This window comes from Eleutherodactylus coqui, chromosome 4, assembly GCF_035609145.1.
Source record: "Eleutherodactylus coqui strain aEleCoq1 chromosome 4, aEleCoq1.hap1, whole genome shotgun sequence".
Taxonomy (NCBI): Eukaryota; Metazoa; Chordata; class Amphibia; order Anura; family Eleutherodactylidae; genus Eleutherodactylus; species Eleutherodactylus coqui.
In genome coordinates, this window is record NC_089840.1 from 86,334,941 (window position 1) to 86,348,392 (window position 13,452).

The following is a 13,452-nucleotide window of genomic DNA, read 5'->3' on the forward strand; positions in this document are numbered from 1 at the left end:
AGCCTATGAGGGGGTGATCATTCAGTGGGGCACTTCTGTGGGGCCTTAAAAGTATCACTTATTTTGTGGAGCCTGTAGAGAACAAAAAAGGGGCATACTATTATTGTGTCAGCCACCACAGGTGGCTTTATTACTTTCTGGGGCACTATGGATGGGGTATTATTAAGTTTGTAATGCTACACAAAGGACTTAGCAAAACATGAGGAGCTGGCTTAGCAGATATGTTCCAGTAATGACTGGGCTAATTCTGCGCATGACATAGATGTATATCTTGTAGAATGAGCCATTATATGCAGAAGACAAACTATAACACGGCAGAAAATAGGAGACTGCATATTTGAACTACCTACAGAGTATTTACTTGCTGACGATACTTTTTTTGGACCTTGAAACTGATGAAAGAGCAAATCAGTTTTACGAAATGAGCCAGTATAATTAAAGTACCATAAAATGGCTCTTTCACCATCCAGATAATGAACTTCCTCTTTCTCTCCAACGGTTCTGAAAAAAGATAAGAAAATAGTCCCGTTTAAGGCTTCTGTCTTAGGCAACCTTAAGCAAAAAACATGACACTGTTCTTAAGACGATACCATTTGTGGTCCCCTTCAGAAAGGGAAGAGCTTTTCTGGAGATGTCTATTTCGGTGATGTGATTTGCATGTTTTTCAAAGATGATGTAGCTGGTTCACTTCTGGCATCCACAAGACATTCTGCTGGCAATACTCTGTGATGCTGAAAATTCTCCTCTCATGACTCCAGATCTCCACTCTGGCTGCTACAGTATCTGGGCTCTGTCTGACCTGCAATCTTGATCTCGGCACACACATGCACTGACTGAAACAACGCTACATGCGCACTTTCTACACGATCTGAATGTCCTTCCCTGGCCATCGTAGCTTTAGGTCCAGACCCTGTTAAAATCCCCCCGCCCCTCCCCCCCCCCACACACACAATTTACTGATTACCATCTCCTAGGTGTATGTCACATGGTCCTCAAATTTGGAGGGCAGCTTACCAAAATGAAACCATTATGAATGTCTCACCTAAGGATAGTCATCTTTTCCAGGGTTGATCCTTCTCTTTACCTGGTAGTATAGAAGACTGTTCTTTCCTTTGCAATGGCTCTGACCCTTCCCTATATTTAACTCCGCAAAAGATAAGCCTCCACACAGATTAGTCAATGAAAAAATGGAGTAATCGCTCTGTGAATATGGTAATGCAATTTTTAAAAAAGTTATGACTTTCAGAATGTGACTATGAAAAAAAAAATCTCTGCATTCTTAAGGAGTTGAACACACTAACAGTGCTACATTAACCTATAAGTTATCTCCCCAAACTTCTGGGCCTGGTTCAGACACTGTATCTCTCAGCAGGTGAGAGTATTCTTCCTGTTCTACTGAATCACTTTCATTAGAGGGGTTGTCCTGCGCCGAAACGGTTTTTTTTTTCAATAGCCCCCCCGTTCGGTGCGAGACAAACCCGATGCAGGGGTTAAAAAAAACAAAACGGACAGTGCTTACCTGAATCCCCGCGCTCCGGTGACTTCTTACTTACCTGGTGAAGATGGCCGCCGGGATCTTCTCCCTCGGTGGACCGCAGCTCTTCTGTGCGGTCCATTGCCGATTCCAGCCTCCTGATTGGCTGGAATCGGCACGTGACCGGGGCGGAGCTACGAGGAGCCGCTCTCCGGCACGAGCGGCCCCATTGAGAAAAGAAGAAGACCAGACTGCGCAAGCGCGTCTAATCGGGCGATTAGACGCTGAAAATTAGACGGCACCATGGAGACGAGGACGCTAGCAACGGAGCAGGTAAGTGAATAACTTCTGTTTGGCTCATATTTAATGCACAATGTACATTACAAAGTGCATTAATATGGCCATACAGAAGTGTATAGACCCACTTGCTTTCGCGGGACAACCCCTTTAAGCATTTGCTTAGCTACCATCAAAACACTTTTAGGGGTTTCAGCAGATGGAGTTACAGAAGGATTTTGGGTCTTCATCTTTTTCCGCTATAATTGTAGTTTCTGATATGTACCTGAAGAGTAGTTTTAATATAACAACAGGATGTAAGTGGTTTAGATTAACTTTAGAAAAGTTTCCTGTTTGCAACCCGGAATCAGTGAGAGAGATGTTCTTACACCACTTTTCTAAATTACTTTTTTAATCGTCAGTATATTCCTGACTTGTAACCCGTAAATTGCGTTGACATGATATTATAGAGATGGCCGTTCACATCATTTACAAGAAAACATGATTAATCAGACCAGGCCACCTTTTTCCATTTCTGATGGTCCAGTTATGATGCTCATATTCTCATTGCAGACGCTTTTGACAATGGGCAGGGGTCAGAATGGGTATTGTGACCCGTCTGCAGCTACACAACATTGCACTGTTTTGACACTTTTCTATCATAGCCAGCATGATTTAGTAAGGCCTCCCTTGACTCTAATGACATTGAATACTCTCTGTGGCATACTTTCTATTAATATCTGATACATTTCAGCTGTTATTTCCCTCTATTTATCCTGCAAACATCTGGGAACTCTCTTAAAGAAGATGGATGCTGTTCATATTTCCTGAGTCAATGTTCCAGTTCATCCCTAAGATGTTCAGTAGAGTTCAGGTCAGGACTCTGTGTAGGCCAGTTCAATCGTGGAACGTCCATATCCTCAAAACAACGTAAAACAGCATAGGATTTGCAACAAGATGCACTGTCTTATTAAAAATATTGCTGACCATTTCCAGATTATTGCCACATTGTCAGCAGCGCATTATTGTCTATTAAGTCAATGTTGATGGTTCTACAAGCAACGGAAAGACCATGCCATATAAAATATCCCCAGAACATAACAGAATCTTTGCTGCACTTTACTGTTGGCACAGCACACTCAGGTAAAAGGCGATTCACAGCCATCCTCCACTCCCAAATCTTTGGATTTGAAAATAGACTAACATGATTAGTCACTCCATAGAATGTTCTTCCATTGCTGAATGACGCTCCTTGCATCATTGTCAACAGGCTGATGCACTACACTTCAAGATAGGCGGCTTTTGTGCAGCAGTACAAAGGCATATATCCAATAGTGTGCAGCTCCCATCACAAACTATGGCTGACACCTCCAAGGCACTTAATCTTATGTAGCATGTATGAAAATAGAAAAAAAGAGACAATCTCTCAGATTATTGATATATACATCATATATGCATTTAGTCTGTTTGTTTAGCCGTGGCCAGGAAAATGCTGGCTCGGGCAGAAGAATATGCAATAGAAAAGTAGTGTTCCAACCACAGGATAAAATCCACAGCTTTTGTTGTTATATATGAAATTAACATCTACAAGCAAAAGGCAGAGAGACTCCAAGTCTGATAAGAACGTTTTGCATCATGTGGTTCTTACTTATGGCATGGATCTAGGAGGGCATATGTTCCTCGTTTTAAAAAACAGGACTGATGGAATATTCCAATTAACAAATAAAGTGCCGTTCTAAATTGTATACAAATACACAAAAAGTAAATATTAAATTGCATAACTATATTTCTGTTAATATTGTCTCATAATGTCTCCATTTCATCCTCTAAAGGAGCCCTAGTATGGCAATGCGAGAAAAATATATTTTGGATAGGAATAAAATCATTTCTATATGGTGTTGTAAAAACTAATTGGTATTTTTGGAACTCAGTGACAGAAGGCTTTCTCTGTTCTTTTTCCCTCCACTATGGCAGATGCCTTACAGATTATCCATGGTTTGTATAATATGAATAACACATGCAGTCCTGGTTCCTGCATCTTATACAGTGTGCGTTTATTATTTTATATTGATAATGTATATAAGATTTGAAAATTATGCACTGTCCAGTATTCTACAGGAGATTACTTCCGTAATGTGAACTTGGATATCAGAGAAGACCCATTGGCCAGTGGTCTCCTCTGAAGTAACTCGCTTTATATAATACAACTACCAACACCACTGCAGATTTACTCCCAGATCCACTTCTTTCTATTAATCCCCCATTACATGCAGTCCCTTTGATCCCTCAATCATTCACCTCTGCCCACATTTCCAATCCAACCCAGGACCCCCAAAGCCTTTCCCCTGTTCTCCTATCCAGAAACATGCCCCCTACCCTCTCCCAAAAACCAAACATCAGTTGACCTCCCAATCTAGCTCCCCCTCAGGTCCATAAAATCATCAAATTGACTCCAACCGCCGCCTGTCTCAAAATTACCAATTTTTAAAAACCACAGAGAAGGAGAGATAAAAGAGGGGGAAAATAAAATAAGCAAATGCCAACACTACTCAGAGATGGTTTCAAAACGAGGAAGCTCGAACTATAGGTATTTTTAATCTTTCGAACCATCCACTAAAAATACAAGAAACAGACCTTCTAAGTAAAGGCTTTATTACCTTTAATCCACCTATGGTCCCAATTTATTTGAATTATTTAAACTATTATGTAAGGAAACTCATCTTACAAAGACACTTTATAATGAGGGACCACATGGCTCTATCCCCCACAGAACAAGCCCAAAAACCCCACTAAATCAGAATTGTCAAGGGGAAGATACAATTGAGTCCATTTCGGAGAAACCTCTAGCCACTAAGGCCTCATGTCCACGGGAAAAATATGATTTAGGATCCGCAGCGGATTACCTGCACGCGGATCCGCACCCCATAGGGATGCATTGACCACCCGCGGGTAGATAAATACCCGCGGATGGTCAATAAAAGGGATTAAAAAAAAAAATGGAGCATGAAAAAATCTGGACCATGCTCCATTTTCGTGCGGGTCTCCCGCGGGGACAGCTCTCGCGGGCTTCTATTGAAGCCTATGGAAGCCGTCCGGATCCGCGGGAGACCTAAAATAGGAATTTAAAAGAATTTACTCACCCGCAGCGGGCCGGGAAGGTCTTCTCTTCCTCACGGCCGCATCTCCCTTGCTTCGGCTCGGCGGATGTGCCCGGAGCATGCGCGCGGCACGTCTACGACGTGCCGCCGGCGTGAGGAATTCATCCGCCGGCCGAAAAAGAAGATCCGGCCGTGAGGAAGAGCAGAGCTTCCCCGCCCGCTACGGATAGGTAAATTCTTATTTTCAGCGCTCATGTCCGCGGGGCAGGAGGGACCCGCTACGGATTCTACATGTAGAATCCGTAGCGGGCCCAATTTTCCCCGTGGACATGAGGACTAAGGACACTGAAAGACAACGATCAGCGATGGTTTAACGAAAACTGCACAATGTCAGTGCAGTTAGACACAACGATTATCGCTCAAAAGACGGCTTTGAGCGATAATCGTTGTCTCTAAATGGGCCTTAAGGTGTGTGTGAACATACACAAACCCAAATGAAGAGACAACCATAATGAAAATATACTTTTATTATATTAAAATGTATTTGCGTTTGTAAACAATGAACATGTTGCAACACCAATGGGCGTCACTTAGCGTTTCCAAACAATTAATGGGTCTTAACCCAAACCTTCAAAACAATTTTACTTTTATGCTTCAAACATGCAAAATAAATAAGATGAAACACAGAAAGCATTAAAATGCTGACTTTGTGGTACAAAATGCTGGTCACAAGTACACAGTAATGGCTCTGATGTAGGGAGAGGAGAAGAATGAGATGAAAGATGGAATAAGATGCTCTCCACGTAGATATGTATATATTACTCTGGTTTTAAACCAACACTGTCTGCTCACAGCAGATAGGATTTTTGTAAACAAGTAAAAAAAATTAACCATTAAAATAAGGCAAAGGAACATTCGGTTTTTCCAACATGCACACAACATAACAAAGCTATTTTCCTTGAAAATGGATAAGCGCTATCAATTCTCGCCAAGGTGACTATTTTGGCGTTTATTCAGTCTTGCATTGGGTAAGCAGTTATGGCAGAAATAATACTTTCTGCACAGCATTTCCCAAGACGTGGCATAAAAGTTAGGGAGAAAACACAGTGCAAACTTTCTTGTTGCCCTAAAAGGCATGGCCACTTATCAAGTGCACAAGTGACGAGCCCCGGCAAACCTCTTAAGTACATAGCAGAGAAAAACTTGCAGAATCCAGGCTTTGGTTCCCTTTTGTAGCTCTTAGAATATATCAGTGCTTACAATCAGTTTCTTGTTCTCATAATGAATTCAGATGCCATCCATGTACATTCATAGTGATATCCTGCTGTCACAGACAACAAGAAACTCCTCACAAGCCATATAACATTAAATCTTATCTACAAGTGGCAATGCTGACCAATACCAGACAGGCCAGCAAATTGACAGTAACAGAGAAAAGCTCATCACTGCTTCCACATCATAAAGTGATATTATTGCTGTAGGACAGCTCGGACGTGCCAGGCCCTATTTACAAGTTCTTTCCGGAGGATCCTAGCTTCTTGAAGAGTTTTCTCCCTTTAGAGAAGAAGCTTTTTTTTTTCTTAGTGGAGGCGATTTCTTGATGCAAATCTGCTCTTTCGGAATTATCCTTAGATTCAACTGCTTGCTTATTGGCTTCTTTGGGAAGCAAGTTTGGCTGGTCAATTGCTGTATCAAAACTTAACTATGAAGAAAAAAAAGAAAAAAAGGATAATTAAAGCATATGAAGTTGTCCAGAAGCACTGAATATATGTATCTATAGACAAAGTTACTTATACATACTGTTAGTGTATGCTTTGATTCTAGGTAGAGAAAATTGAAAAAAAAATTATACCACAATAGAAACCATTTTTGTTGCTTCTCATTAACATTTTGTTTCGTGTTTTTTCTTCTCCAAGCACCTTTGCTGGGAAGAGACACATTGCAATGTCACGTACCATTCTGCTATCTGTTAAGGAGGGATCAAATCCCCCTTCTTATACTAAAACATGATCCAGTTACAGCTATCATAGAAAACATATTCGGCGTAAGCACATATTTGGTAACTATTGTGCTACAACAGTCATTGGGACACTGGAAAACATAGGTGTGACTACGTTAGCGATGGAAGAAAAAGGTAAAGGAGTTCAAAATAGGTTTATTCTACTGGTGCTGGGAAAGGCGTTCTCACTTACATGTCTGTCTGTCCCTTTCTAAATCTATCACTTGGTGGTTCTTCTCAACCTCTGTTGATCCCAAGAATGACACATACAGGACCAGACAAAAAGATAACATCAATTATACTGAAAGTAGCACGATTACACCAAGAACAAATGCTGCAGATTTATGCACCGCGCAATAACATAATATGGTAGAATCTGCCTCATTTGTGCTTGAAATACGTTTATCACACACTTCTAGTCTTTAAAGTGTTACTTTTACTAATAAAAAGGTAAAAGGTAAAAGTGGTCATCACGGGTGCGTTCACAAATTGCTGATCTGCTACACATTTTGTAGCAGGTTTTGGTGCAGGTTTCACCCTCTGAATTCAATTTAAATTGTGGAGGAGAAATCTGCAGCAGATCTGCACCAAAATCTGCAGCAAATCGGCAACATGTGAATGCACCCGACTTCCGATCTCCAGGACAGTGAAAGAACAATGTACACTTCTTCCTTAACCATTGTTTTGATGCATTACACAATCTAATTGCTAAAAACTGTATAATCAAAAATAAGCTATCAAGTTTGGTATAAATCAACCTGAGGAGATTCTCACCTCTTTTTCACGGACAGATGCTGGACATTTTGATTCCGTAGTCGGAGTTTGAGAGACCTCCAAGTAATTGGACGGCACAAGTCCTCTTTGACCATTTAGTTCCCCCTGTTCATTTGAAATGGAGAAGTAATTAACAATATACAAGTACAATACTCCAAAAACAAATGTTTAGGTATTGAATAAGGCATGTCTACTTTTTTGAATGCTGCATGGTGGGAGAATTATAACAGATGATCATGAACCCCAAGAAAAAAAACCAAGGGGAGCTCACAGAAGCCTAGTGCTTTCCTAACATAGCTGCTTTATCATTCTAGCTGGGGTTACAGAGGTTGGACCCCCTTTGCTATTGTGGAGCCCTCCATATCGTTGTATGACATTTGTGTAATACATGGTAACTACACATTAATTTATAAACGAGAGGCACGCAACAACACGTTAAAGACCTTCTCCATTATCAATTACGCTAAATCCCAATGTGTTGCTTTAATATTGCTATCATTGGACCTTGAAAAGGCATTTGATTGGGTGGACTGGGATTCATGTCTGTCGCTCTCCATCAAATTGTTCTGGGACAAAACGATGACCCGGCAAATCTTAGGTCTATATCATAACCCACAAGCCCAGATATGAGTCAATGATTCTTTGTCAGCCCTCAAAAAAATTGGCAACGGCTTCAGGCATGGATGTCCTCTTGTCCCCACTCCTTTATGCAACAGTCATGGAACATCTCTTGGTATCTATCTGGAACAATGTTACTATTCAGTCCAGGGTTTCAGGTAAAAGACTTGCATCTTAAATATTCTGCATATCTCCAATCTGCATACCTCTGTACCATCTCTACCAGAGGTGTAACTTGAAGCTTCTGGGCAAAATCTGTAACAGGTCCCCCAAATATAGCACTTAATTCATAGTATTGGGCTCCCTATATGGAGGAGAGGCGCCTCATGGGCCCCCAAAGGCTCCTGGGCCCGGGTGCAACCACATCCTCTGCCTCCCTTGTAGTTACACCCCTGATTTACTATCTGCACTACATAATTATAGTAGCTTCAGCAATTATAAGATTTAATTTTATCATAACAAGAGCAGCTCTAAATGTTTCTCTGGACTCAAAAAGAGTCAAACAAGTAAGTAGTAACTTCTAATTTACTTGGCAATCCAAAGCTTTTAAATATTTGGAAGTGCAAATCCCTACAGATCTTTCTGATACTTCTACTTTAAACCATCAGCCACTTGTGTGAATTATCCAACTGGACCTAGCTAAATGGGAGAGCAGGGATTCTCCTGGCTTGCCTGCATTAATATCCTAAAGATGAACATCCTTCCTCCCTTCTTGTACCTTTCAAACACTTCCTATTGTCTTCTCCAGGCCTTTTTTTAAAATTAAATTCTCCACCTTATTTTTTTCCTTTGTTTCGGTGATAGGCCCCCTCAAGTATCTAAGGCCACTTTGATAATGGAAACAAGCAGGTGGCCTGGTTCTACCTGATTGCTTGCACTACTATATGCTGGCAGTAGCAACCAGAACTTTAGATTTCTTTCACTTCTATAAAACTAAAATCTGGGTGCAACTGAAAGCCGCGCTCTCCCTGTTCTCATAAGGTGTCGTAGAGGCACCTTATCTTACCTGCATCTTGATGGACATTTACAAGATTAACTCCCATAATAAGAAACCTGAGCTTCCTTCCAGGTTGTGGAGCCCCCACTTTCCTACACTGCTAACTTTTAGCCCTATGAAGAGTTAGTTCGTGAGCCAACCCGCTCTCTGGTTAGATCTTTGCAATATTTTCAACTATGTCATTTTTAGCATTGAAGTTCCACTGAAACCTCATCATGCTTTAATTCCTTTAGAATCACCATGTTTGCTCTCCTCGCCTCTGGTCCGAGCAATATTGAAAAAAATATTACATATACCCATCTTGTTCAGTTTATATTAATTCACACATTAGTAAGGATTTATTTGTTAAAGAGGTTGTCTGAGTTGTATAATTTTTTTAAATTCCTACTCTCCAGGTCTACTAAATAATAAAAAAAATTATATAAATCCCTTCTCCTGCAGCTCCACATCTTGCAGTCTCCTGTATGATGATGTGTTTACAAGCTGCAGTCAACCTGTGTATGGGATGTCAACTGCTGCTGCAGCCAAATCACAGGCCTCAGTGTCCAAGCACTGAGATCTGTAACTAGTTGCAGCAGCATGTGACATCCAGTAAATAGGCTGACTGCAGTTTGTCAAGAAAGACCAAATGCAGACAATGGAGCTGTGGCTGGAGCTATGGCAAGCCAGGGGAGGAGAGTATACAACCTATTGTTTGTGGTTCAAGGGGAGCAGAAATTAAACCCACTTGTCAGCTGAGAGCAGGACTAGCCATGTACCAGTTTCCAGCCAAAATGTAATAAGAGTGTTCTCATTCCCTGAAAGCAATACAAATCTGGGAAGCAGTGAGGAACTGAAACCCCAAAATATAGGAGAAATTTGGAGTGAATATTTATTTACATAAAATTGTAAAATCTGCTTCATGGCATCCACCCTTCTGGGAGTAAAGGTGGCAAATGTGTTAGCTGAACGTTGGTCGAATACACTGTTTTGGCGGGAGTGAACAATCTCTAATCTGTATGGGAGTGTCCTGAATTTCCGCTGATGCAGATGTTGAAGGAAAGAAGGATTAGGCATGCTGGATTTCAAAATGTCCAATCCTTTGTTCATGGGAGATAATTCGCCACCAGAGCTGTCTGGCAGTCGCTTGCTCTCCTCTGCTTAACGAAAACACATACTTGCTTGGATGGGCTACGTATGTATGTGTATGGCAGAAGTCGGGAAGTCGAGCTGTGGACCAAATGAGTATCTGGCCAACAGCTATCTTAGGTGTACGGCCCCCCTTAAGATTCAAGTCCAAGAGAATACAAGTTAGGAAGCCACTTCTGTTACTTTTTTCTGTTCCACTTATATGACTTCAAAATCAGAAAACGCGTAGGCCCCATGATTAGTTAGATAACAATCTACATTTTAGCAACACAAGGTACATTACAGTCTTTACAAGTTATGTATAAAGGCCCTTTTACACAGAACAATTCTTGTTCAAAAATTCGGCCAAAATGAGTGAAAATGAGTGATGATCATTTAGTCTAAACACAACCAACGATCGAAGGACAAACGATAGATCGTTCACTTTTCGTTCATGTTATGCGAGCATAAAACTCATCGTTGGCTCATTCACTCATCATTCGGTTTACATACCAATCGTTCAGTCATTCAGATTCTCTGTATAAGTGACTGAGAATGACTGAACGATTCCTTGTTTGAACGAGCCAACAATGCATCTGCCTGTATAAACAGGCTGCCCGAGCGAACGGTGACATCGCTCACGTCTTCAAATGATATTGTTTGGTGTTAACAGAACCAAAAGTACTAGTCTACAGAATATAGCTCACATAATAAAATCCATCTTCATCCATTGGTCCAAACACCGTGATGACATCTCCTGAAGTAAAGCTCAACTCTGCCTGATAAAACAAGACGAAGAGAACATGTAACATACCTGTAGAATTTCTAAGATCTCAAACCTTTTGTGTTCTCTAAAGGCAGTGTGTGATATGTAAGCAGGGGTGCACAATCTATGGCCTGCTACTGCAGGTTGGAACTCCCACTATGCTAGAAGGAAGTACAGCTGATTGCCTGCCTGCGCTTTTAGTTGTGTTTCTGCATGAAGATGGTCGAGGCCGACCACATGGGCTGCAATGTCCGCTTACAGCAGCAACACAAGAAAGCACTCACTGGTTAATCTGCCCGTCGACATGAGCCTTTACTCAAATGTAAAGTAGCATTCTTGCACTTGAAATGGTCTCTATATATCGAGGGTGAGCTAGTCATGACCAGCTGTTGCAATTTTACTGGAATGTCAATCAACATCATTAATGTCTAGTTTGGCCATATATTTTCCATAAACTTCCTTAACCCCTTAAGGCTGCGGCCCTTTGTTTTTTTTCCCATAACTCTTCTATTTATCCATCAACATAGGTCTGAGGGCTTGTTTTTGCGGGACGAGTTGTATTTTTCAAATGGTACTATTTTATGTACCGTATAATGTTCTGAAAACCCTTTTTAACAAAACTAAAGTGGCGTGAAACAGATTTAAAACAAAAAAACTAAATTGCGCCATCTTGCTACCATTTTGGAGTACAATTAACTTTTTGATCATTCTTATTACATTTTTTTCTTGGAGATGGTGAGACCAAAAAAGCGCAAATCTGACTTTTTTTATGATGACGTTCATCTGCGGGGTAAATAACGTGCCATTTTAATAGATTAGACTTCATGGATGCAGCAATACCAAATATGTTTTTTTAATTATAAATACGGGAAATGATTTTTTGTTTTACCTTTTATTTTTTATAAACATTTAATAAAATGTTTTTAAACTCATTCTTACATTTTTCTTAAGCCCTCATCGTGGACATGAACTTGCGATGAAAATCTGCAATGACAGCCCTGTAAGGCCGGCTGCACATGGCCGTGACGGCTCCGCAGCGGAATTTCGCAGCGGAGCCGTCACGGCGCCCCCAGGAGACCCCATACTTATCTGCGGATCCGGCATCCTCGCTCCCGCATGACGCTTCCCCGCCCACCTCCGCCGCGTCATGTGACACGCCCGTGTCACATGACGCGGCCGGCCGTGTCACATGATGCGCCGGCGGTGGGCGGGGAAGCGTTTTCACGCTATCTTCCGCTGTGCTACAGCGGAAGATAGCGTGAACGGACGGCTTCCATTGACTGCAATGGAAGCCGTCCGCGCGTACACCCGCGGCAAATAGAGCATGCCGCAGGTGAGGACGGGTGAATTCACGGTGCGGAATTCCGCACCGTGAGCACTGAGCTATTAGGTTCAATAGAACCTAATAGCTCCGGGCAACGCAACGGATTTCCGCCGCGAATTACGCGGCGGAAATCCGTTCGTGGGGAAGGAGGCCTGAGGCTTTTAGAAAGCTTTCAATGTTATCGCCGGGGCCGTTCGCGATCCCTAAACTCCAATCGGGGCAATTAAAAAATGACAGCTGCGAGCAGCAAAGGGTGCTGATCGTAGCTGTTGCGGACAGGTGTCAGCTGTAAGAAACAGCCAGCACCCGCATTGTATGGAGAAGGATCGACCCACCAATCCCCAATGACATAACTGTATGTCATGGAGAGTTAAGGGGTTAAAGTTTATTATCTGTCATCTAAGAACTTTTACCCAAATGTATTTAGTAAATTCCATAAAAAATTACAGTATAAACTTTACCAATGAATCTGCAGCCCATAGTATTCAAATAATCTCTATTGAACCATCCTCATCGGTCTCATTTATCCCCACTATAGTAAATCCTTAACAACCCAAACAAACTTTGATATTCATTACTTTTCTTCCTTAATTCCCATCTCCTTATTTACCTGTATATAAATTACTGTGCCTGTATAGCAATGGTAAAGTGCTTTTACATTATTATACTATTCCGATGCAGACATCGATGTGCTGTCAGAGATTACGCTGCATTTTTATTGCTGCACTACAAACTCCAGCCAGGTTAAACCCCTTTTAATATAAACAAATAGTACAAGCAGCAATTTATTATTTGCTATTTAGTAGCAGAGACAGAGAGGAAGTGAAGCACTAAAGCTTTTCCAATTTTTACTACAGCTTAAGAAAATGTACCTCAACATCAAGGTTAGGAGAACTTTCTTTTGGATTATAATCAAATATAGCCACCATTGACCTAGAGCTGCTCAGATCGGATCTGCAAGTCCTTGGCTGTATGCCTAATGATAGAAAAAGTCATCAATTAATATTTGACAAAGAAAA

At 41.3% G+C, this 13,452-nt stretch overlaps 1 protein-coding gene across 1 annotated transcript in view; it reads right to left on the reverse strand.

Moving 5' to 3' along the window:
• Positions 1-5,402: 5,402 nt before the first annotated feature.
• TSPOAP1 (TSPO associated protein 1) overlaps positions 5,403-13,452 on the reverse strand; it is a 168,560-nt gene continuing 160,510 nt past the window's right edge. Inside the window, exons 27-30 of the mRNA XM_066601563.1 lie at positions 13,306-13,409; positions 11,051-11,122; positions 7,622-7,726; positions 5,403-6,550 (exon numbers count right to left, since the gene is read on the reverse strand). Coding sequence (XP_066457660.1) covers positions 6,356-6,550; positions 7,622-7,726; positions 11,051-11,122; positions 13,306-13,409 — 476 coding nt within the window. The 3' untranslated portion in view covers positions 5,403-6,355. The remainder of the gene's footprint in view (positions 6,551-7,621; positions 7,727-11,050; positions 11,123-13,305; positions 13,410-13,452) is intronic.